At 54.2% G+C, this 25,452-nt stretch overlaps 1 protein-coding gene across 7 annotated transcripts in view; it reads right to left on the reverse strand.

Annotated features, from left to right (window-relative positions):
- The window catches only part of EHMT1 (euchromatic histone lysine methyltransferase 1), a gene marked incomplete at both ends in the record, with an annotated part of 142,504 nt that overhangs the window by 58,189 nt on the left and 58,863 nt on the right, over nt 1–25,452 (reverse strand). For 3 of the 7 annotated variants that reach the window (XM_079705661.1, XM_079705666.1, XM_079705664.1), the window contains 5 exons: nt 1,444–1,632; nt 1,811–1,968; nt 5,230–5,410; nt 12,455–13,005; nt 17,011–17,077. In XM_079705661.1, coding sequence (XP_079561787.1) covers nt 1,444–1,632; nt 1,811–1,968; nt 5,230–5,410; nt 12,455–13,005; nt 17,011–17,077 — 1,146 coding nt within the window. The remainder of the gene's footprint in view (nt 1–1,443; nt 1,633–1,810; nt 1,969–5,229; nt 5,411–12,454; nt 13,006–17,010; nt 17,078–25,452) is intronic. The other 4 variants (XM_079705667.1, XM_079705665.1, XM_079705663.1 and 1 more) reach the window with 3 other exon arrangements.

The following is a 25,452-nucleotide window of genomic DNA, read 5'->3' on the forward strand; positions in this document are numbered from 1 at the left end:
TTGTTGTGGAGCACGGGCTCTAGGGCATGTGGACTTCAGGAGTTGTGGTTCACGGGCTTCAGTAGTTGTGGCTCACGGGCTCTAGAGTGCAGGCTCAGTAGTTGTGGCACACGGGCTTAGTTGCTCCGCGGCACGTGGGATCTTCCCAGACCAGGGCTCGAACCCGTGTCCCCTACACTGGCAGGCAGATTCTTAAGCACTGCGCCACCAGGAAAATCCCAACCCTAGTTTTATTTTAACTGTTACTAATCTGTAGTGTCTGTAACTAGACTTATCCTTCACAAAGCTAACCTCTAACACTCTTGACACTATGTGAATTACATCCTGTACTCCCCTGTAGGAAATCACCCCTTGTAGCGTTCTGCATTTTAGAAAGAAGGTCACAGCCAATAACCCAGCCGATAACAAACGGACCCAATTACCGGGCTGCCTGACACCAGCGGTGACTGTTTTGAAATAATGCAAGAAGAAGAAAAATTCAAGACTTTCGTTACTTTGATCCTTATCACCTATCCCCAGACTGCAAGCTCCATCTATAAGACCTCTCCTGATTCCCCGGGGAGGGGAGGCACAGTTCTTGAGGCACTAGCCTGCTGTGTTCCCTTTTTGCCTGGCAAAGAATAAAGCTATTATTTCTTTTCCTCCAAAACTCTGTCTCCATATTTCTGTTCGGCACCGGTGCACAGAGAGCCAAGATAAGGTATCACCACCCCCAGACGGTGCCAAGCCTTCAGGGCCAGCACACCGCCAACCCCGAGCTCGTCCTGGGTGGACCCGGATGAAGCGTCCATAACGAGGACACGCCAGCACATGTACCACCCCACAGGCCTGTCAGCAGCCCTGGGCGCTCACCCCACCGGGAGGACAGAGGCCTCACCTGCAGAAGGACCACACCTGTGCCGGGTGACTGGGACACCGTGCCAAGGCCAAGGGCAAGCCGTACTGGCACCTGGTCAGCCACGGTTAGCAGTTTGGGTTATTAATGGTATTATTCCTGTCACTCCCAAGCCTAAAAATGCTCAAGCCGTTTACTTCCATGAATGCTGCACAGGAAGACAAACACTTCACTGATGAAAATAAACTACCTAAAAATTCAAGAGAAATAAAATACAAGAATCCCGGGCTTCCCTGGTGGCGCAGTGGTTGAGAGTCCGCCTGCCGATGCAGGGGACACGGGTTCGTGCCCCGGTCCGGGAAGATCCCACATGCCGCGGAGTGGCTGGGCCCGTGAGCCATGGCCGCTGAGCCTGCGCGTCCGGAGCCTGTGCTCCGCAACGGGAGAGGCCACAACAGTGAGAGGCCCGCGTACCGCAAAAAAAAAAAAAAAAAAAATACAAGAATCCCAGCCAGAAGTAAACAGGGGGCTTTATTAAGGCCCAGAAGCGCCCAGCCACCACCCCCACCCCCGCCAGGACCGAGGTCTGCAGTGTGCGTCCCGCCCACCTTCTGGCTGCGGTCAGGCTCCAGCGCACCGTCCTTGGAGGCCCTGCTGCCCTCAGCAGGGAACGCGGTGGCTGGCTGGGCGCCCTGGTCCTCGTCCTCCTCCAGCTCCTCCGAGTCGTCTTCCTCAGAGTCCATGTCCAGGCTCTCCCCGTTCACATGGAGGGAGCCGTCACCCAGGTCCTTCTCGCCCTGGAACACGGCAGAAGCCCACGTCAGGACCCCGCCAACTCCTCCGGGCAAGGCCCACGGGGCGGGGCGGGGGAGGGGGGTGGCGACTGTGCCGGAAGATGAGAGCCCGGGGTGGGGGTGGGGGCCCCCCCGGAGCAGAGATGGAGGGCAGCCCCCGCAGCCCGGCCCGCAGCCTTACCTTGGAGCCCACCGTGGAATGAGTTATGCTCTTAAACATCTCAATCACCGTCCTCTGTTTTAACACTTTGGTCTTTTTCTTAGGAACCAGGCTATAGGTTCCCATTCTTCGTTTTTTCTTCCGAGATACTGCAGCTGCTAAAACAAAAGGCAAGCAAGCTAAAAAAAAAAAAAAGTCAAAAGGGACGAGAGAAGAAAAGAAATGCCATTCAAATGTTTTTAGAGGTAGGTGACAGTTCACAAACTCTGATCACCAAAATCATTTGCACTCACGACAGTGTCTTAAGTTGCACAGAGAAAGCTGAACACCCATCATGGATACAGGATTTGTTCACAAGGAGACACCGAGCTGTACGGAGGGCAAACGTGCCCAAGCAGGCAGCACGACACCGGGAGACCCACAAGCTGTCAGGAGCGGGCCCTGGAGCACCTGGGACAGCCTCTGAGCAGGGCTCTCCGAGGCACTGAGAAGGAAGGGCCTCCTCCAGACGCCTTCCTACTCATGTGTCCAGAGGGTCCACCGCTGACGTGCGGCCACTGAAGAGTGGCCTTACACCACTGTCACCTGGGCCCTCCATCCTCACTCAGCACTTCACGGACCAAGGGGAAGAATACTGGAAACAACGGCCCAGCGAGCAATCCCTGCACCCAAGGGCCAGGGAGGGAGAGGCCTGGGAGCAAGGTCTCCTGACAAGCGCAGCAGTGGAGGGGGTACCGAGCAGGGGCTTGGGGGCTCGTGGCCCCTGACGCCATTCTGGGCAAAGCAGCCCCAGGTTTACTGCTTTGACAGAATGAGGATCTCTGTAATGTTTTATTTTTGTAAAAAGTTCCAGGGTATTAAAAAAAATCTGAAAACCACTGCTTTAACACGGAGGAACTCCACGAAAGGGCTGACAGAAATACCTTACGTTTTATTTCTACAAAGTGCAGAGAAGGGATATGGGGAGAAAGGACGCACGTCGGCCATGGGCGCCGGGGGCCAGGATGACACCCCCTCGCAGGTGCGTGGGGACGCCAGGACACTGAGGACAGTCGCCACGCGGGCCACATGCGTTGCCGTCTGTCCACGCACTGAACGGAGCACAGGTGAGCTGGCGGAGGTGCCCCCCCCAGGAGGAGGCGGGTGGGTTGTGAGCTCCGTGCAAACCTGCCATCTCGTCTCCACCTGCGCCGCAGCAGGACGGCAAGAGCAGGCCCTCCGGGGTGGGGTTGTCACCACAGTGACAAGAAGAGATGGCCCGAAAGCGTGCACTTCCTGTGATAGCCTAATGCACCGGCCGGGGGAAGTGCGGAGGAGGAAGGTTTGAAGAACGAGGCAGGCCGTTCCCGGTCCGCAGGGACGCTGTCACACAGGGCCACGTCCCCACGGGCCCCTGCTCCCCCCGGGGTGGGGACGCTGCAGGCACAGCAAGAGGGGCCTGCCGCCTCCCTGGGGAACGAGCCGGGCAGCTGCTGCAGGAGCACCAGGCCATTCACACTGTCCTGAGCCCGCAGGCCCATCTCCGCCTCCAGCCCTCAGATAAGGAAAGAGAGGCAGAGAAGGACCCATGTGGGAAACTGCTAAACACACTCAGCATTTCTGTTTAGAAAACTTGGATTGAACAGATAAGGAAATAATAAAGCTAAAATAGGAACAATCTTAACTTTTATTAAGATAAAAGATCCTTGCGGCTTGCAGGACCTTAGTTCCCTGACAAGGGACTGAACACACACCCATGGAGTCCTAACCACTGGACTGCCAGGGAATTCCCCAATCTTAACTTTTTAACAGAAGTACCGACTCCTGACATTCCTCGCCAAGCCCTACACACAAGGGTTTAATTCCACAGAGACATGCAACTCTGTCCAGCTTTAACTCTTTGAAACAAATAATACTGAGTTGAAATAGACCAAAAGTTGGAGGTGGTGGGGAGACAGACTGACCCTGTTTTCTAACCAACCACAGCGCTCCAACAAACAGAACAAGGACTCCCTGGAGACACGGCTGGTCCCAGGACTGGGGAAGGACAAGACGGGCTGGGTCCACCTGGTGTAGCCAGGAAGTCCTCACAAAGTGATGGGGTCACATCGGAGGACTCAGGAGCCAGCCTAAAGGGCAAACTTGGGACAATCTGAACATGACGGTGATGGACTGGAGCCCAGAGACTCACAGAAGGATCCATGAGTTGAGACAGAGGCAAGGCTGAAGAGGGGAGGCCCTTCATTCCAGCAGAAGCTCCACTGGTAAGTAAGGACGGGGCGATGGAACTGGAAGCCATCCTGGGACAACCAGTCTGGGAGTGGGTCCCTAGATGCTCAAGCTGCCAGGTGGGGCCGTGCAACCCTCTAAGCCCCGCCTCCAAAGACACCAAGGACGAGGACCCAAGGACCTGCAGACCCAGCCCTGCCGCAGCAGGACCAACACCCACACCCCACTCCCAGGGGACGCAGCAAGGACACACGGCCCTCGGGGACGGCAGTGACCCGAGCCTGACCCGGGAAGACAGCAGCGCCCCCAGGGGGACGCTCCAGATGTCAAGACGCACACTAAGGGACTGCAGGAAGCCGGCCAGAAATGCCTCCTGCGACGACTGACTGGCAAAGGCGAGTGGGGCCTGAGGCCTGGACGACACGTCACACGGGGGGCCCTTCCAGGCTCTGACACTACAGCGACTGCCCGAGAGGGCGCCACGCACGACAGGGACGCGCCCAGGGCCCCATGTCTGCAACTTCCATGCACGTTCAGAAGTAAACGTTACACGCTGGGCGGGAGAAGGATATGCGACTGTGCACGGGGTGGAATGGGGGGAGGGGGACGGGGGACGCCACAGGCATCCTCTGCAGAACCTCTGGTCTGAAATTACTGAGAAGCAACAAGAGTTCTGAAAGTCCTGAGGAAGACAGGCCCCAACCAGCACATTACCACCCCAGAGCAGCCCCTCAGGGGGCCGCCTCCCCCTCGTCTGCGAGTGCTCAGCGATGTGAGCCGGGCCTGGCGGAGAGGCCTGTCTGCACTGGAGGGGTCTGCAGCAGAAGCAAGCTCTACGGGCGCGCCTGCCACGGCAGACTCCCTGGGGGCCGCTCACCAGCTCCCCCCGCTGCGAAAGGCCCCACAAGGCACCCGATGCTCCTCCACGCCCCCAGGTGAGCGTGAGGAGAGGTGGCTCGGGGTGGGAGGGGGCCGCCCCACGGCCACCCGCACCTGAACCACGGTGCCCCTGCAGCACTGAATCCATGAGCTGGGAGACTCCTCAAATCCAGAGCCCTCCACCCAATCAGACCAAGGCCGCGGACTGTCGGAATGAAAACGATCTTCATCTGGAAGCTGAAAACAAGCGGAGGACCGACACAGCACCGGGTGAGGGTGGAGCGGGGCCCGCGTCCTCTGCCGTGCAGGCTCGGGACACACCCGAGAGCGAGGCGGCGGCAGGTTCCCTTTACCTGTCTGTGCCTTCGTGGTGGCCACGTAGCACTGGTTTTGAGGTAGCGACTGGTGAAGGGGCGGGAAGGGGGGTAAAAGCTGCTGTCGTCCAAAATCCGAGGCGTTTCTGCTCAACTCCTCTTTCGGCTCCTCAGGGTCGCGGGCGTCCCGGCCTTCCCTGGGGTCCTTACTGGCCGCGTGCTTCAAAACAAAGACAACGCGACAATGACGCACAGGCAGGCGGCAATGAAACAGCGTGCCTCTCCCACCAAACCCCTCCCCCGCGAGATGTGCGCCAAGGAGAGAGGGGAGAGCGCGGAAACCCGCTGCCACCAGAGCGCCTGTGACAGGTGCGGGTGGGCGTCACAGGCCAAGAACAGAGTCTGCATTTCTGCAGGGAAGTAGCAGCGGCTGTGACACGTGCGGCACCCAGAACCAGGACCGTCTCCCACCTGGGCCTTTACAGAAAGCCAGCCAGCCTGTGATTTAGGTAATAAGCTATGACGACGTTTGCAAATACCCAGATGGGGCACGTTCCAGGTGATCACGGCTACACAGTGCACATCCCCCAAGTGGTTTTCACGCCACAACAGATCATCATGTTACACCTTTAAGACGCTTTTGCTCAGTTTTACCCATTTCCTCAGGGTCTCGGGCTTAGCCTTCTGAGACCGCAACAGCCTGTGATGTGGACGTCAACCCCCTGGCACTGACCAACAGCCCTGCCTTTGCTCCAGACACCACTCAGCACCCCCCACCACTTGCTTCCCCAGAGTCACCTACAGCCTGAGACAGTCTGATCTCAAACCCGACTCCACTGAACCACATTTCGCTGTGCACAAAGTAGGTGTGAGATCCTTCAGTGTACGGGGCAGGGAAGCTGGACAGCCACCTGCAAAAGGATGGAGGTGGACCTTCACCTTATACCACTGACAGAGATTAACTCAGAACAGATCAAAGACCTAAAATTGTGAAACTCTTAGAAGAAAACAGTGGGAAACTTCATGACATTGGATTTGGCAATGAATCCTTGGATATTACAACAAAAGCACAGGCAACAGAAGAAAAAAGATAAATTAGACTTTATTAAAATTAAAAATTTCTTATAGGGAATCCCCTGGTGGTGCAGTGGTTAAAAATCCACCTGCCAATGCAGGGGACACAGGTTCGAGCCCTGGTCCGGGAAGATCCCACATGCCGCAGAGCAACTAAGCCCATGCACCACAACTACTGAACCTGCGTTCCAGAGCCCGCAAGCTACAACTACTGAAGCCCGCGTGCCTAGAGCCCATGCTCCACAACAAGAGAAGCCACTGTAGTGAGAAGCCCGTGCACTGCAACAAAGAGTAGCCCTGGCTCACTGCAACTAGAGAAAGCCCGCGCGCAACAACGAAGACTCAACGCAGCCAAAAATAAAAAAATTAAAAATTTCTTATAAATCAAAACCACAATAAGATATCACCTCACACCTGTAAGAATGGCTATCATCAAAAAGACCACAAATAACAAATGTTGGAGAGGGTGTGGAGAAAATAGAACCCTAGTGCACTGCTGGTGGGAATGCAAACTGGTGCAGCCACTATGGAGGTTCCTCAAAAAGTTAAAAATAGAACTACTATATGATCCAGCAATTCCACTCCTGGGTATTTATCCAAAGAATACAAAAACAATAGTTCAAAAAGATAAATGCACCCCTATGTTTACAGTAGCCCTATTTATGATAGCCAAGATGTGGAAGCAACCTAAATGCCCGTCAACAGACAAATGGATAAAGAAGATGTGGTGTATTTATACACACACACAATGGAATATTACTCAGCCATAAAAAAGAATGAAACCTTGCCGTTTGTGACAATACGGATGGATCCAGAGGTACTACACTAAATGAAGTAAGTCAGAGAAAAAGACGAATACCATGATTTCACTTGTATGTGGAATCTACAAAGCAAATGAACAAACATAACAAAACAGAAACACTCATATATACAGAGAATAAACAGCGGGTAGAGAGGTGGGGGAGGACAGACAAAACAGGTGAAGGGGATTAAAAAGTACAAACCATCAGTTATATAATAAGTAAGTCATGGGGATGTAACACACAGCATGGAGAATATAGTCAACAATACTGTAATAACTTTGAATGAATGGTGACAGATGGTAACTATCCCTTTTGTAATATATAAAGATATTGAATCACTATGCTGTATACCTGAAACTAATATATTGTAAGTCAATTATACGTCCATTAAAAATTTTTTTAATTTCTATGCATCAAAGGACAAAATCAATAGAATGAAACAGCAACCTATAGAATGGGAGACAATATTTGCAAATTATATATCCGATAAAGGAATCATACATAGAATATATAAAGAACTCTACAGCTCAACAACAACAAAAAAGCCCAATTTAAAAATGGGTAAAACATCTGAATAGATATTTCTCCAAGAAGACATACAAATGGCCAAAAAGCACATGAAAAGATGCTTAACATCACTGATCATTAGGAAAATGCAACTCAAAACCGCAATGAGACCACCTCACACTCCTGGGATGGCTACTATCAAACCAACAGAAAACAAGTGCTGGTGAAGGTATGGAGACACTGGGGCCTCGGTGCACTGCTGGGGGGAAGGTAAAATGGCGCAGATGCTGTGGACAAGAGTGTGGAGCTTCCTCAAGAAGTAAACAGAATTATCCTATGATAATCCCACTTCCGGGTACACACTCTGAAGAATCAAAAGCAGGGACTCGAAGAGCTCTTTGTACAACTGTGTTCACAGCAGCATCATTCACGACAGACAAGGGGTGGAGGCAAGTGCCCACTGATGGATGATGGATAAACCAAATGTACATGTGTGTGTACGTACACGCATGCAATGGAATATTATCCGGCCTTAAAAAGGAAGGAAGTTTTGACACAGGCTACATTGTCTCGAGGACACTGTGCTGAGTGAAACAGGCCAGACACAAAAGGACAAATCTTCATATGAGGGACCAAGCGTAGTCAATCTGAGACAGAAAGGAGAAGCCGGGGCCTGGGGCTGGGAGTGCGGAAGGGGAGTGAGTGTTTAATGGGGACAGAGCGTCAGTCTGGGGAGGCGGGAAAGTCCTGGGGAGAATGGTGGCGACGGCTGCACAACAATGTGAATGTGCTTAATGCCCCTGAGCTGGATACTCAAAAATGGTTAGAATGGTAAATTCTACGTTATGCATATTTTAATACAGTGTCCGCATCTCCGGGAGTCGACATCGGGGAGATGCCAACAGGCCTGCCAGGGGCAGCCCTGGACTCGGCTTCTCCCAGCGGGACCCATGCTCAGCCCTCTGGCTCCTCTGCCAGGCTCCCCGCCTGGGCCCCACACGCAGCTCCTCCTCACAGTGCAGGCCGAGGCCTCCTCCGTGGCGTCCACCGCTAACGTGCCCCGGCACAGACAGCCCTGGTAAAGGTAACCTGTTAGCTGGGTCAATTCTCCAGTCCTTCTCAAATATGCGGGCTTTGTCTCAAGGAGGTCACTGCTTTGGCACGATCGCTCCCTCACTCCTCCCACGAACGACCTCAGAGACCACGCTGCTACCACCTCCACCAGCGCTTGCAAGACAGACGTGACACAGGAGTTTAAAGGATACATGGATGAAGGCAGAAGCTAAATCTGAGAAGGAAACAGCCACGTGAGGCTCGTTCTCACTCGGGCACAAAATCCATTCTTTGATTCAAGTTATTGTTTTTGAAAATCTAAAAAACAAAATTAAGAACTGCTGAACTTGAGTGAAGACCCTAAACTCTGTTAGGGCCCTATCATCTGACAAAGCAAACCCACCGAGGCGGAGGGGCTGGCGCCTGACCTCCCGGCGGGGCACCGCAGAGCCCCAGCCGGTCCCCCACGTGGAGAGAGGACCCGCGCCAACACCTACCTGCCACGCGCCCAGGTCACAGCGTGTGACCCAGACGCCCGAGGGCAACCGCGCCTGGCCCCCGCTGGCCTCCCCACCCCAGCACTCGCTCTGCTCAGTGGCTCTCCCTTCCTCGCCCCAGCCACCGTCGGGCCTGGCCCAACCGGGGCGAGTCCTCACACCCGGTGCCCCCGCTTCCGGGTGCAGCAAACACCCACCTGCACCCCAGCTGCAGGAGGACCCGCCCCACCCGGACTGAGAGTACCCAGCCAGGCCCGCATCTTCTCTCCATCTTCTCTCCAGAACCCAGGGACTACTGGGGGGCCGTGTGGAAGGAGCCAGGGAGAACGCAGGGACACAGCCACCCAAGGAGAAGCCGGAGGTCCCCGTGAGGCACCTCCAGGAATGAGCACAATTCAGTTAGGGAGACGGGTCTACACTGGCGTGCCAATGCGGGATAAAAGGGTCTCCTTCCAGAAGTTCTCACTTCCTTTGCGTGAACAGTGGCTGAGTCTAACCCTGTGTTGGCACCTTCTGACGGCACAGGCACTGGGTCCGAGAGGCAAACTGGCTCTGCCCTGCCTGGGGATGCGAGGCCACCAGGCTGTGAAAACCCCTGCATTTTTAAACTCTTAAAGGACAATGGATTTCTTGCCATAAGCATGTATGTAACATTCTTTCTATCATGGGGATGACTGTTATCAAAACGCAATTTTCAATAAAACATGCTTTCCTAAGAAAACTAAATAAGACTAAACTGGGTCTGGGGAGAAGAGAAGCCAGAGGGCAGGAGAGGCCAGGTCTGGACCTGGGCCGGGAGCCAGGAGGGCACCCAATCTCCACGTCTCCAATCCCCTCTTCCGGCAGGGGTCCCAGGAGCAGATGAAGTTTCCAGGGTGTGGAGCAGATGGGCTTGGTCTTCAGGAAATCAGGTTCCAAAGCCTCAAAATCCTTCCCTTTTCTTTCGCTACAAGTGACCAGCCTGGGAGTGCTCAGTAATTTCCAACAAAATATGTGTTGCAATTGACTGCATGCTACTACTAATTACGATAACTCCATCCAGAACAAAGCTAACCCTGGGATAAACCTTATGGTCAGAGATATTTCTTGAAACTAAAGTTCAGATTGCTTTTTTTTTTACTCCCTAGAGGGATATAAAAAAATGTTTGAGAATAAAATTCTAGAAGTGGGGATGGAATAAGAGTATAATTTCGAAGAGATAAATAAATAATGCTGTCTGACATGCATTTTAAAATCAATAATGCTGGGCCAAAAAATGGTAGGTAAATAAATAAATGAGCTTCCCCCTAAGCCTCAAACCTAATACAAAAATTAATTCACAACAGGTCATACATTTAAAGTTCACATAAAACTAAAAAACTATGAAAATTAGAGAAAATCTTCAGGATCTAGGGCTGGGTGAAGAGTTCTTAGGCATAACACCAAAAGCACAGTCTTAAAAGAAAAAAACTGTGTAAGCTGGACTGCATCAAAATGAAGAACTTCTGCTTTAAGAAAAGCCATAGGGTCTGCAGTAGCGAAAAGATGAAGACCAGCTACAGACCAAGTGAAAATATCTGCAAACCAACACTTGACAACGGTCCATATCCAAAACTCTCAAAGCTCCCAAAATATTTAATTGTAAAGTGGGCAAAAGATATGAAAGACATTTCACCAAAAAGGACATACAGATGGCAAATAAGCACATGAAAAGTTGTTCAACACCATCAGTCTTTAGGGAGGTTCAAACTAAAACCACGACGAGGAATCACAGCTACGACAGAGAAGAGGCAACACCAAACACCCCTCTCAAGGACGCAGAGACAGAAAATGTAGCAGTCTGTGCAGTGCAGTTTGGCAGTTACTTATAAAACTAAATATCCAATTACCACATAACCCTGCAATTGGGCTCCTGGATATTTTACCCAGAGAAACGAGAACTTTCATCCAAACAAAAATGTGTACGTGAATGTCCACAGTAGCTTTAATGGAACACCCCAAAGATGAAAAGCCCCAAATGTCCCTCGATGGGCGAGCGCTTACACACGCAAAACCTGTCGACGTGCAAAGGAGGGCCCTGCAGACATAGCCTGCGTGGGGTCAGAGGTGCGGAGTGAGGGAAGAAAGCCCCCGAACTCTGCCATCCCGCGTTTCAGAACACCTGAAACAACACACTTCCAGAGATGGGGGACAGGGTCAGGGACGGCCGGGGTGACCACAGAGGGAGGCTCGCAGTGCTGGGTGGGCACGTAAACCCACACTGTGGTACCCTGGGAGAAACCGGCTGGAGGGGACATGGGCTCTCTCTGTACTATCTGTGCAGCTTCCTGTGAACAATTATTAAAAAGTTTAAGTTTCGGCACGTACATAAAAATACTACGAAAGGCAGAAGTCAGGCCAGGGCTGGCCGGGCCAGGGGCATCAGGGGTCCCACGCTGCGTGGGTAGTGGGCCGCGGCCCAGCTTCCAGCACCCCCCCCACCGGCTCCACAGTCACAGCAGGCAGGCGACAGCCAGGCAACAGGGAAGCACAGAAACAAAGATGAGCACGCTCCTGGCGGAAAGTAATTTCAGGGGAAAAATCACCCGAACAAGAGGTGCCAAGGCCAGACAGAACCCCCACATGAGGAGACAGGAGCTGTAACCGAGACCATACAAGGGTTATAACTGTCTTTTGAAGGATAAGACAAAGATGTAACTAAGAATGCAGGTATTCTTAAAAAACTAATCCGAGACACTGGATATGAAAAATATAACTGTCAAACTGAAAACATCAACATGTGGAATGACCAGCAAGACCTAAGTGCTGGGTCTTAAGGGACAAATGAGGGAGCTGGAGCAGAGGGGAGCTCCAGGGAGCGAAGCCGTGCAGATCCTTCTAGAGCTGGAGAAACACACGGGTCAGGCCGCGGGGCCCCTGGGGAAGGATCTGACCCGCACCAGCAGCACCAGCACAAGCAATGCCAGGCGTCTGACTGCACACCCGGACTTCGTGCAGGAAGCGGGGAGCAAACCACGCCCTGTGTCTGCAGTGCGTCACTCCCGGGCCCCAGCCGCCCTCCCGCCTACTCACTCCCCAGAGAGACAGGCGGGTGCTGTCTCCCAAGCCAGTAACTCCCCAAAGCAGATGAGGAGCTCCTGGTGAGCCCAGGCACCTGTGGAGGAGAAGCCCAGAAAGCAGGCTGACGGGTCACGCTCGGGAACCCTACAAGGCCCGCAGGCAACCGTGGCTGACGACCCCACCACTTCCCGGCCTCTCCCATCCACGCACAGAAGTCCACTTGCCATCCGCACACGAAACAAAAGAGGAGACAGACAGGAGAGCGGCCCCACCCCGACAGGGACGCGTTACCAGGCCCGGGATGGACTTCGGCATGGTCTTCCGAGCCCTGTGGACCTTGACATCAGCGCCCGGGGCCTTCTTGTCCTCTGTGTCCTTGCTGCCCTCCCCGGGCTTGGCTGGCATGGCAGCCGGCGGCTGGGGAAAAGCGCCAGGAGTCCTCCCTTTGCCAGCCCCGCCAGGGAGGGTCTTCGCAGCATGACCGGGCAGGGAGGAGGCCAGGGCGCCAGCCACCCGCAGCGGTGGCTCAGACAGGGGGGCCTTGCCGAGGAAGTAGCCGTTGCTCCCGACGACGGGAGTCTGAGTGAAGCCGTCGGCTCGGATGTGGTTCTGCTTCCCCACCTCAGTGTCTCTGTCCAAAATCCCATTTTCCGCTATCCGGGCCACCGGCCCGGCTCCTTCCTGCGGGCTGACTCTCGTGCTCTCCTGAGTGTGCTTCACAGCGGCCGGGTGGCCGTTGGCATCGCTCTTGTCGCAGGACCCGTTGGTTTCCCCGTCTGCAGCCACATGGGCCTCCCCTCCCTGCTGCTCTGCCGAGCCTTCATCAGCAGCCATAGGTGACCCTGCGGACAGAGGAGAAGAGTCAGTGGCTGCCCCGCCTGCAACCCCAACACGAGAGCCCCCACTGCCCTGCTTACACAAAACTGTCTGAAGAAAAACCACTTTATTTCATAGACAAACATTTGAGTTCAGACGGATTAAATACAAAGTATGTCGCAGACACTATCTCAACAGTGAGTCAGTTAAGGGGGGAATGACCCCATCCCCAGCACGGCGGTCTGCACCCCGCCCCTAGCGAGGTGTGGGCGGGATGTGGTCCTTGAAACAAACACCCGGCTCCTCCAGTGAATTCTTAAAAGACTTCCAACACATTATGCAGGATTTACATATCCTCCAGGAACAAATTCACCGCAGGAAAACAAGACTGGGTAGGATTCAGAGACGGGAGCAGGAAAACAAGACTGGGTAGGATTCAGAGACGGGAAACAAGCCCTCGAGAGCAGCTTCCCAAAGACAGACGTAAAGAAAACAGGGCGAGTTCTCAGTCTGTCAGCCAGAAGCCTCGTTACAAACCCCTGGTCTCTGAAGCGCGTCTCCTCCACAACTTGATAAACAAGAAACACACTTCCCACCAGCAGATCGACACACGCGGAGCCTCACTACAGACCCCAGCAGAAAGCTCACAGTTACAGCGCTGGGTGCAGAGGGGCTGTGGTCACGTCCAAGACCCCACCACCCGTCGCCCCTGTACCCCTGTTTACAGCACATCACCTGCCATGACTCCATCACTACTGTACTGGCCCCTGGAAGGAGAGGTCCACGTTCACTACTGTACCCTGAGCACAGAAACACGAGTGCAGTAAGTACTGTCTGAATGAATAAACAGCTATTAATTTTTTTTAAAACCCTTGGCAAAACAGAATAGGTGAAAACCTACTCAACTTGGAGGAGGCCGCATGCCAATCTGCAGCAAAGATACACTTATTCAGAAATGTTGCATGAATTCCACGTAAGATCAGAAACATCAGGACAACCATTAACACCACAAAGGTTCACACAAGAGTGGGGTCCCAGAGGACCCCACGGGAGACAGAAACGAGGAGCAAGGCCTGGCGACAAGGGTTGGGCTCTCCTGCACACCTGGTCCGTCAGCAAGTCAAACACGAGTGCAGCAAGGCTGCCAAATCTGAAATCAAGTACAAACACCAAAGGCATTTTTCTACGGTGGCCTTAACTTTTGAGAAAACATAAGAAAAAAAAAAAAAAAAGACAGTATTCACAAAAAAGCAGGGAAACTATAAAGGATATAAAACTTCAACCAAGATCATGCAAAGTCTCTGCACAGAAAAAAAAATTTTAATAGAAGTATCTCACGACCTTGAATGTGATGGCAAAAATGCAAGATGCAAGTCGCCTCAAACTGACTCTCTAAGTTCAATGATACCCTAATCAAAATTCCAATCAGTGTATTGAGGAACTCCATAACCTTATTCTAAAATGTGCAGGGAAAATAAATTTTCACAAACAGCAAAGTGAATCGTGAAAAAGCACAGCGAAGGAAGGGGAAATGGGCCTCTCCCAACACAAAGGAGGACGGGGATGCGGACAGTCACGGGGCGTCGAGCACAGCCACCCGGGGGCCAGACGCTGACAGCTGCTCAGAAAGGCAAGCTCCTAGGACAAATGCATCTCAACTTGCAAAAGAATAAAGTTGGACCCTTACCTCACACCATATACAAAAAATAACTGAAAACGTTTCTAAGATCTAACTATAAGAAGAAAACATAGGCATAAATCTTTATGATCTTCTATGAAGCAATGGTTTCTTAGATGCTATAACAAAACCACAAGCAACCAAAGAAAAACAGATAAGTTGGACTTTATTTTGTGCTTCAAAGGATACCATCAAGAAAGTGAAAAGACAACCCATAGATTGGAAGAGAGTATTTGCAAATCACGCATCTGATAAGGAACTTGTACCTAAAATATATTTTTAAAAACCTCTGACAATGCATTAATAAAAATCAATAACCAATTTTAAAAACGGGCAAAGGATGTGAATTGACATTTCTCCAAAGAAGATACACAAATGGCTAATAAGCACATGAAAAAAAATGCTCAGCATCGCCTGCCAGTAAGGAAATACACATCAAAACTACAACAAGATACCACTTTGCACCCACTAGGACAGCTGTAAGCAAAAAGAAGGTGCCCACGAGTGTTGCCGGGAGCCGCCCTCGCTGCCGGTGGCCGTGGATGTGGTGCAGCTGCTGCAGGAATCAGTCTGGAGTTTCCTCGAAAGGAGGGCCCAGGCCTGGGCTCAGGGGCCGTGTGCAGAGGAGACTGGCACCTGGCATCACTCATCCACAACTTCTTTTAGAAAAGGGCCCAGGAGGGCAGACAGGGTGGGAGCCCAAGGAAGGGAACATTTCAAGGAACAGGGAGGAGGACAGCGCCAGAAGGAAAACGCTGAGGCAGGTCTTCAGAGGTCCCACCACTGTGAGCAAAGGGACAGGCAGGACAGCGTGCGGGGCAGCTCCGGGAGGGAAGCGCCCCAGGGCCAGCCGGGGTGCAGCAGAGAGGGGCCGGTGGGCCGGATGAGGCACCCTGAGGTGCAGGGTGAGGGCAGAAAGCAGGGCAGGGCCACGGCCTTCGGTCCAAGCTGGGCCGTCTGGAGAAGATGCCCCAGGGAAAGAGAGGGTGAGGCTGGAAACAGCCCTGGGAAGCCAGGCAGGCAGCTGCCCAACCCCCACCCCACCCAGCTCCCTGAGCCCCAACAGCTCTACTAGAACCTGAAGCATTTTGGTCACATGCTAAGTGACACACTCACAGGTAAGACGGTCCTGCCCTGTGGCCTGGGCTGCTGGGTCCCTTCTCTCAAGCAAGGCTGCCCTGCCACCAGACCCAAGCCGGTGGCCCATACTCTGCCTTCACCCACCGTCACCCTCGGGTGTGCACGGGGCGGTCACAAAAGCAGAGGACCCCATGGATGTGAAAAGGTGTCAGAGCAGCATGTGGGCCCACCAGGGAGGCAGGGCCGCGGCAGTTCCCGTCGTGGGGGCCGCACCACAGCTCGGGGAAGACACAAAAATCGGCTGCCGGCCTAGGGCACAAGGTGGTCCCTGCCACCAGGCTACTCGAGGTCTCGTCCTGGGAGGCTCAGGGCCGCCCGCACCGAGCTCACAGGTCTACCCGGAACACTGGGGCACAGGCCTCCGTCTCCCTGCAGCGCCTGGAAAGGCAGGGCCCTCGCCTCCCACTGCTGCACACACGGCAACCTCTCCAGACTGGCCTCCGCCACCCACGGGCCACTGTATGTGTGTCTTCAGACGATGCAGGGCCGGATGGGCGTCTGACAGCCCGGGTAAGCTTGCCTGACCTAGGCCCCGAGCCAGCCTCTTCCCCACCCAGCTGAGAAGCGGGTAGACATCGTCCAGGGACCAGGCTGGGGCGGTGGCACGGGTGTGCGGCCGGGACCAGGCGGCAATCGCCGTCACAAGGGGCAGGAGCGCGGTGCGGACGGGTTTCCTCCCATGTCAGTGGGGACAGCGCCACACCACCGGCCAGCAGGACGACACTGAGACACGCTTCTCGTCCGCACGGCCCTGCTGCTCGCACAGGAGGCCCCGTGCAGACACGGCCAGGCGGACACCAGCATCTGAGGCTCCCAGGCGCCGGCCTCATGGTATCCAGCCAGGACGCTGCTCTCCAAAGGGGCCTGGCTGGCACCCCCAGGCAGCTTGGGTGGGACAGTGGGGTTTACCTGTCATGGTCTGTCCCAGAGCCAGCACCTCCCAGCCCGACTCCGGGCCCGTCCCTCCAAAAGCTCCCCTATGTACCAGCCCCTCGCCAGCCTCCCTCTACCTCCTGGCACCTCCGCGGCAGCTTCCACACCCCAAGACCTGGTGCGGCCGCCCCCCTGCTGGCCTCACGGCGCCCTGAGGACCAGGACGCACAGGGCCTCCACCCTCCCAGAGGACCATGAGCCCGGGACCCCACAGGAGGAGGCCACATGGCAGGCCTGGCCGAGGAGGGGTGGCCAGGCAAGGGGCCCCGGGCGCCCTTACCTTCACTCGGCAGCTCGGCTCCCAGGCCACAGTCCTGCTTGGTCTCCCCCTTCGCCGGAACCGCCTGCTAAAGAGAAATAAACGTCAGCCAGGCGCCGCCAGCAGGACTCCTGTCCGTGGGCATCACATCCAAACAAAAACTAAACCACCAAGGACAGGACGGACAGGGAACCTCAAGCCAGTGGAAAATGCTCTTGACACCGTCTCTTCGGGAGGAGGACCAGCAGTCAACCACAGTCCCGGGAAACCTCTACTTCAACTGTATTGGGGGGATAGTCTTTTAATAATAAGAATGCATGGCTTACATAACTAAAATTGCAAATGTTTTCTCTATTATAGGAATGCTACAATTTATTTCAAAGTGCATTCTGCTGCTGACAACAATTCATCTAAGTATTTCAAATGTCCAACAACCTACAGAAAAGTTAGAGAAATGGATAAATCAAGAAAATTCAATAAAAACCTGAATCACTAAATATTTGAGTCTACCATACAGAGACGTGAATTACACGATGCCTCCTGCAATGGTTTTAAGACAAACATCTTGCCTTCGGGAATGTGAGAGTCCAGTTAGAGAACGAACAGAAACACACAACACACCCTTAAGTTAGCGGGGTCTCTGCAGGCGTCCGGTCCACAGGGGGAGCAGCTGACGCAGACCCTCTAGGCATCTCACTTGGACATCCAGAGTCTAGGGGCATAGCTCCCATAACGCTTGCGTAACGTTCTGGAATGTCTTCTTCAAGAGACACCACAACATATTCCCGGAACCCTCCTCCTGAGCCTGGCTCCCACTGCTAATTTCACTGGGGTCAGGCAGCTCCCTGGAGCAGTGCCCACCCGCACCCAGACCCCCACCCCCACGGCGCCCTCCTTCCTTGGCACCTCCAGAAGTCCCCACCCACTGACTCCACCACCCCAGGCCTGTGGGCCAAGAAGGGGCACAAGCACAGCCAGCTCCCTCCGGCCACTTCCAGGCTCCACTCTCCTACCTTCCCAGGGCTCCACGTCTGGCCTGACCAGTGGTTTGAAACCCGGTGGTTTTCAAAGTGTAAGCTGAGGATCCCTGGGGCCCCTGAGAACTCCTCAGGGGACCTAAGAGGACTTGTTTTTTGAGGCACGTGTGCATGCACACACACACAGGGGTAGGGTCTCACTGGCACTACCCAGTCCTGGCCCCCAGACCACAGCCAATGGCGCCTGGGTGGACATCCACTCCTAGCTGGTCACACAGGGTCCCTTGTTCTAGGAGCTGAGGAGCTCAGTCGTGTACGTGGCCACGTAGATGAAGGCCAGCCACCGTTCCTGAGCACCTGTCGTGTGCCAGGCACCTGCCAGCCCAAGGGGAGGCCTCAGTGGACAGCAGGGTCCAGGCCACAGGGCCAGCTGACAGTGTTTTTTATATCACCAGAGGCCTGTGAACAATAACAGACAAGATGTGACAGAGACCTCTGTGGTCAAAGCCATGTGTGGTCCTTTTCAGAAAAGTCCTCAGAGCCCTGTTCCAGTCGGGGGATAAGAAACAAACACATTAACTGCAGCGAGAGTGTGGGGTGCTGTGACGTTATCAACAGGGGGGCAAGGCTGCAGCGTGAGGGGTAGCCAGCTGGGGGCTCTTCTCCAGCCCCTCCCAGTGGCCTTGTGTTCATCCCATCCATGGGCCTGGATTAACAGTCCTGCTCTGTCGGCACTGGCCAACTCCCTGCTGCCCCTTCTGCAGTTAGCAAGCTGGAATTTGGTGCCAGGCACTACGGGAAACTCTCGAGGCCTCACAGCCTTCCTCCCAGGAAGAGGGGAGTACTTTCTTACGGAGTCAGACCTGACACATCCCTCCTCGTCAAGGAGAAACAAGCCTTCATCGTGGACGGCAAAGCCCAGCCTCTGCTCCCCTCGGCACCCCTCCCACACCCTGATACCAGCCTCTGGCCCCTGGACCCCGCCACCCCTCAGCAGGCCGAGCTCCACCTTCTCCGACAGGCTCACCTGGACCTCGCCTTGCGGCCCCACTGGTCCCACCACCACCAGGCACACCACCAGCCTGTCTGCCCTGCCAGCACGAGCACTCAGGGTCCAAAGCGGGGAAGCTGTCCTGTCCCCAACCCGTCGGCAGTGCCGGGCAGGAGGAAGGAGCTGAGAAAGCGTGTGGCGCAAGCCTGAGGGGCACTGGAACAGCCCAGACGCACAGTCCACACGTGGTGCAGCCACCCTGCTCCTTGTGGGCACCGCCAGTGCCACATCGGGAAGCCTTGACTGAGGCTGCGGGTGAGCTCGGCCCACGACCAGGGCAAGAAAGACAGAAATCTCCTGAACCCAGATGCTCTGTGAGTTGAACCTATATGTACCTAGCAAGAGGGAACATGGTTTTCGTTGCCTTTTCCAAAGGGCCAGCAACCTACAAAATCGACATCAACCAGGAAAGGATTACAGGTGGAACACGTAGCTCAAACCACTAACAAAACCAGAACCAAACAGAACTGCTGGCAGACACTTGAAACCCCTGCCAGCTCTCCCGCAGGCAGGGGCTGTGACAATCCCGACAGTAAAAGGTGGATGGGTGACCTCAGTCTCTGCTTTGCAAGAAGAGCCTCAACTAACCCCAGAGTGAGCTTGGGATATGGGGACACAACAGGAGGAGGAAAACCTCCAAAGAAGACGCGAGCCAACAGCAGTGCGCACAGCAGAAGCTCTGAGCAGTGCGAGGGCCCCTGGGTGGCACCAGCACAGAATCTCGACTCCCACGTGCCACCTCCACGGAGAGACTGAGGCTCCTGGCAGAGAGGACCAACTCCAGGCAGGGCAGGGGCACAAGAGGAGCTTAGAACCTCGGGTTGTGCCTGAGAACGAAGCACTCAAACTGGCAGGGCGCGTCCAAGAACCAGGACAGACCCAAGGGATGCCCATTCCGGAGTTTGCGACACTTGGAGCATCAGAATGAATAATGACAGGAACAGGAATGGTAAACCAGTGAATAAACACCAGCATTAAATAAATGAATGGATAACAAACAAATCCAACAGGGAAAGCTCCTTATCCTAGATGCCAACAACTGAAGGCAGAGAGAGGGCCGGGAGCTGAAGCCACCATTACAACTCGTGGAGGAAGTTTCGTAAGAAACTGGGATCTTACAGAATCTCAAAGTATCTCGCCGCAACATTGTCCTCAAGTACAAAGGGAAGAGCAGTGACCTTTGTGGAGAAACCTGGAGCCTCGCCCATGGGACGGTCACAGACAAAGCGGCAGGTCTCCTGATGGGACGCACCCTAACCCTAACCCTTCCTGCCACCAGGGTTTCCAGAAAGCAACGCGATGTGCCCTTGGAAAAGGAAGACCGAGGAGCTGGAGTCCCCTCAACTCCCCGTCCGGAGCGGGAAAGCGCTGTTAAGGGACTACTGTGACAACTGCACGCACAGCGACCGGGCACCGTGTTCACGTGTGATTACCGTGACACCTGTATGCACTGCAGACCAGACGGTTGTGTCAATATCGGGTATCTTGATGGTTATGCAGAGAAATGTCCTTGTTTGTAGTAAATAAGAGCCTGGACTTAGCTCCGTGCGGGACAGAGGAGACAAGGTGCATGTGTGTGCATGTATGTGCACACATGTGCACATGTGAAGGACATAACAAGTGGAGTCTGGGTGAAGGGTAGATGGGAGCCACTGTACTAATCTTGCAACTTTTCTGTATGTTTGAAATTATTTCAAATTAAAGTGTTTTAAAAAGGAAAAGTTAGGAAAGTCTTCAGACTGGAAGCACGCTGTGCGGCCACGGGGCACACAGGGTAGGACTGAAATGACGACAGGGCGTCTTGTAGGGAACAGAGAGGCAGCAGCAAGGACTTCCCAGAGGGGAACTGGTCCACGGCAGAGGCCCACTGGTCCACGGCAGAGGCGTAGAAGCACAGGCTTGGAACCTGAGGACCCGGGCCCTATCCGGCTCCTCTGTCCCCTTGCACTTTGCCAAGGTCACCTGGCTTCTGCAGCTGCAAGGCAGGGACCACTTGTTCCAGGAGCTGCTTTGAGGACGGTGGACCTGGTGCCTGACGCGGAGCCAGCAGACCCGCAGCCCAGGATACGTGAGGACACAGAACACGTGTGCACTGGGGGCTCCACAAACTGCTGCACCTGCACCCCGTGTCACCGGGGGCCCAGGACTGCGGGCAAACGCAAGGGTTCCGGCACTGGCTGTGGGATACAGGTCCGGAGAGAGCAAGAGAACCGAGACATAAAGACAACTAGTGGCGGGGTGGGGGGAACCCCCAAAGGAGCAGCAGGCTGAGGAGCCAGATGGCACAGCTGTTTCCACCTTCAATGAACTATCAACATTTAAAAAGTAGGAGAGCTTACAAAAAATCTGGGCTTCCAGAATCTGAAACAGTGAGGAGCTGTGGCGACACTGGTGGGGTGCCTGGACAGGCTCCCGGGGGGTGCCCCACAGAGTTGGCCTCCTGACACCCGGGACCAGCACCAAGTCAGATTCCACTTACTCCTGCATGTAGGTACTGACCCTTAGGGTCTAGACCGGAGAAAACGCCCTCCTGCCCAGGCCTGCTTCACTCATCTTAACTCATCCGCCTGCCCCCTGACCTCACTGGCAGCACCTGACTTGAGGCGTCACCTCCCAGGACCTGTCCTGGCCACATCTCTCAGTAATGATGCCATGACCTGTCCCCACCGGGTTGGGCAGTGGGGCCGGGATGTCTGATCCCAGGCCCCTGATTTCCCACTGTCCATCCAGGGCCAGGCAGGGCTGTGCCTCATCTTTACCCTCAGCCCCACGTGGCCGGGCCTCACTGCCTCTCCCAGCCCATCACAGCTGCATCCCAACTGCCAACCACCTACACCCTTCAACCCCCTCAAACAGGAGTTCTCTGGGGTCCCCAAGACCCTTTCAGAGATCAAGACTGTTTTCGTAACACCAGCAGGATCCCACTCACCCGTTTCACAGTACTGACATCTGCACAGATGGTGCAAGGGCAATGCTGTCGGCACCTTAGCAGGAATCAAGAGGGTGGCACCAAACGACACGCTTAGTGACTGAATTCATCCTCACTCTGGGGCCACCGCCCCACAGCAAGGACACCGGGACCGCTGACAACACCTCTGGGCCCCAGGCCCTGACTGGTGACAACGGGTGCCCGGAGACAAGCTGGGCGGGCACAGCCCCCAGGACCCTGTGAACTCAGCGGCAAACCAGCTGCCTCCTGTCACAGCACCAGCCACATGTCCACCCACAAAATTACGGTTCATGACCTTTCCCCCAAAAAAGTCTGTTTTAAGAATATTATGGGGCTTCCCTGGTGGCGCAGTGGTTGAGGGTCCACCTGCCGATGCAGGGGACGCGGGTTCGTGACCCGGTCTGGGGGGATCCCACCTGCCGCAGAGCGGCTGGGCCCGTGAGCCATGGCCGCTGGGCCTGCGCGTCCGGAGCCTGTGCTCCGCAACGGGAGAGGCCACAACAGTGAGAGGCCCGCACACCGCAAAAAAAAAAAAAAAAAAAAAAAGAATATTATGTAACACACTTTCAAATAATGCCAGACTGGGCCACCATTTTGCTCTGTGTCTACCCGAGTGCATTCAGGAACCCGCTGACGTGCTCACAACACACCAGGCCCTGGGTGAGCATGAGACCCGGCAACAGAGCACCGCCATCTCTGCCTCACTTCTGTCTCCTACTTAAAACCCAAGCACCTCCTCACTCGTTTCTCTGAGTGACTGCTGCTGGTGGCACAGGGTGGAAGAGGAGGGCCAGGGGGAGGGGGTGGCATGGGGGAGGAGGGAGGGCAGAGGTCAGGCAGGGGTGGGCAAGGAGGGGCACACCCGAGCAGCTGACACCTGTAGGGCAAGGGACAGTGTGCTGGAGTCAGGGATGCTATGAAGTCTCCAAATGAAGGACACATTAGCTTATCAGATGAATATGAAAAACAAGTATCAAAGAAAAGGAATACTCTCTGGGTCTGAAACTTCTGTACAAGCCTCTACCTGACAAAACCTGCCCTAGGGCTCTGCTCTAACACTTGCTGTGCCTTATTTAAGACACGGGCCCCGCCAGCGGCCAATTTCTCTTGCATAAAAAGGAAGAGCAGCACATATTCATAAAGCTCACAATAAAAAAATGTTATTACTTACCTCAACCCTGTCTAGCCTAGCAGGCTATTCTTTCTCCCTGATCGAAGCAAAACAAAACAATGGGTTAAAACAAAGTTTTGAGGTAATTACTCGACTTCAAATCAAGACCTTTCCATTTACAACCATCTACCTAGTTGTATGGGAGTGAAACACGTTAATGTGCATGAACAACAAGCCAGCAATTCAAGCTCTCAATTAAGTCAACATGACCGCAGAGGCACAGAACCCAAAGGCCAGTCTCTCACTCATACACAGACAACAGAATCAACACCAGTGAAGGTCCACCAGTGGCTAACTCGTTTCCCAAAAGCCTGGTCTCTTTCCTGAAAGAACTTCCAATAAAATCATCTAAACTCTCCCCCAGGCCACGTCACTGATCAAGGTCACTGGTCAGGGCGGAGGCCTCCCCAGCCTGGCTTCTCTGAAGGCACAGCCCCTGCCCCAGTGCTGGCAGCTCACCCTGGTGGCCCTGCCCACAGCCCAGAGATCCATGGCCCCCGTGGCCTGAGACCCCAACACCCCACCCTCAGGAAGCCAGGAGGTGAGGGAGTGGGGTCCCCCCTCCAGACGACCTGCCCCACTTTCCATCCCTCCTTCAGCACGGGCCAAACCTGCTCACCCTGCTCAAGTACCACGGCCACCGCCTAAATCACGAGGGCTTCAACCGCAAGGCTGGGCCCCATCTCCTCCCCAAGACCCATGTGTCCCAATAAGGAAGGACCTGTACCTCCTTCACCTCCTCCTTGGAAGACAGACAACCCCAGAGTCAGACCCCACTCGCAAAAGCACCGGGAACCCGGACCAGCGACCTCATCCGTAAACATCAGGCATTCCGTTTTTCAGATGCCACAAACTTGGGCACGACTAAGAATCCACAGCTTGCAGCGGGAACCAGCGGGGGCCATGTGAGCTCACCAGGTGTACACAAGGCACACACGCCGTGTAACTCTCGTCCACTGCACCACCGAGACACGACAATTCCAGAAAAACAGCTCCTTCCAAGGCTTTTTGTCCTCTTTATCCTCAGCACATCTGCCCGAACTCCAGAACATTTCAGGAGCAGGCTTCATATCACACTCCCACACCCAGACTGAAAAAGGGAATCCTCTCAGAGCCTGGGATTTGCAGAGATTCTGGGGCTCCTTTCGGTCAAAGAGCCTTTTACATACAAACTTCTAAATAAAAAGACATTTACAGGGTGAAAGCAGTGAGGAAAAACTGAAGGGAGGTGCGGGGTCCTGAGGGGTGGGGCTACACCCTAGGACACCCCTCTCTTCCCAGAATCAGGAATCTTTACAGTCCTAAACTCAACATTGCATGTGGGTTTTAGTTCCCGGACCAGGGATCTAACCCAAGCCCCCTGCAGTAGAACCAAGGAGTCTTAACCACTGGACTGCCAAGGAAGTCAGACTCAACTCTTCTTCAATATGCAAAAACAAAGCGCTCCTGCCTCGAGTGTCCACATTCCTTAAACAGAACCGAAACCATAAGAAAACCCTCAGACTCTGCACCATGTGGCTAAGGTTCTCGAGTCCATCTGTCCACTGGAGAACAGGCCGGTCCCCCTCCAGCCTTGTCCTCCATCAATGCCCTGCAGGCTCAGCCCTGCCAGCTGGTCCTAACCCTCCTCGCGTCCTCACATTCGGTGACCTGCCGTTTTTGACAGTAAAACTGGAGCTGGGACCCATGATGCCAGAACTGCTCACAGTAAGAGTCCCTCCACCAGCCTATCCAGACCCTCATTCGACTTCTTCACCGCCTCTGATAAAACCCCAGTTAGACCCAGCTGAAAGGCACGGGGGCAGGGGTACAAAGTCTGCCCAGGAGGTGGCCAGAATGGCCAGTGAGCGGCAGCGGCAGCACGCCCCTTGGGGAGTGCGACAGCCACACGCTCACTGCGAGCTGGGTCTGACCACCCCTCCCAGAAGAACAAACTCTACCCTTTGGAGCATCAGTTTTCACATCCTAAGGAGCTGATGTGGCTGGAGAAAAAAGAAAGAAAACTTTCCAGTTTGTGAAGTTTTTCCCTTAAATGCAAATTGGCAGATTTTAATACACACAAACCCTAAGGGAAAAAACACATCCCAAGAGGTGAGGTAGAATCTGACCCCGTGCTGGATGTGTAAGGCCAACACAGGGCAGTGGGTGCAACAAGCTGCCCAAGACATGGACGTCCAGCGACATCTGAAGTTCAGATAAATGACAAGCCATATTTCAGCATAAGTATGTTTACCTGAACTTTAAATGTAACTGGGCATCCTGTATTCTTTTTTTTTTTTTAATTTTCTTCATACCTTTAATATGCATCAGGCTC

This window comes from Hyperoodon ampullatus (genome assembly GCF_949752795.1).
Source record: "Hyperoodon ampullatus genome assembly, chromosome: 6".
NCBI lineage: Eukaryota > Metazoa > Chordata > Mammalia > Artiodactyla > Ziphiidae > Hyperoodon > Hyperoodon ampullatus.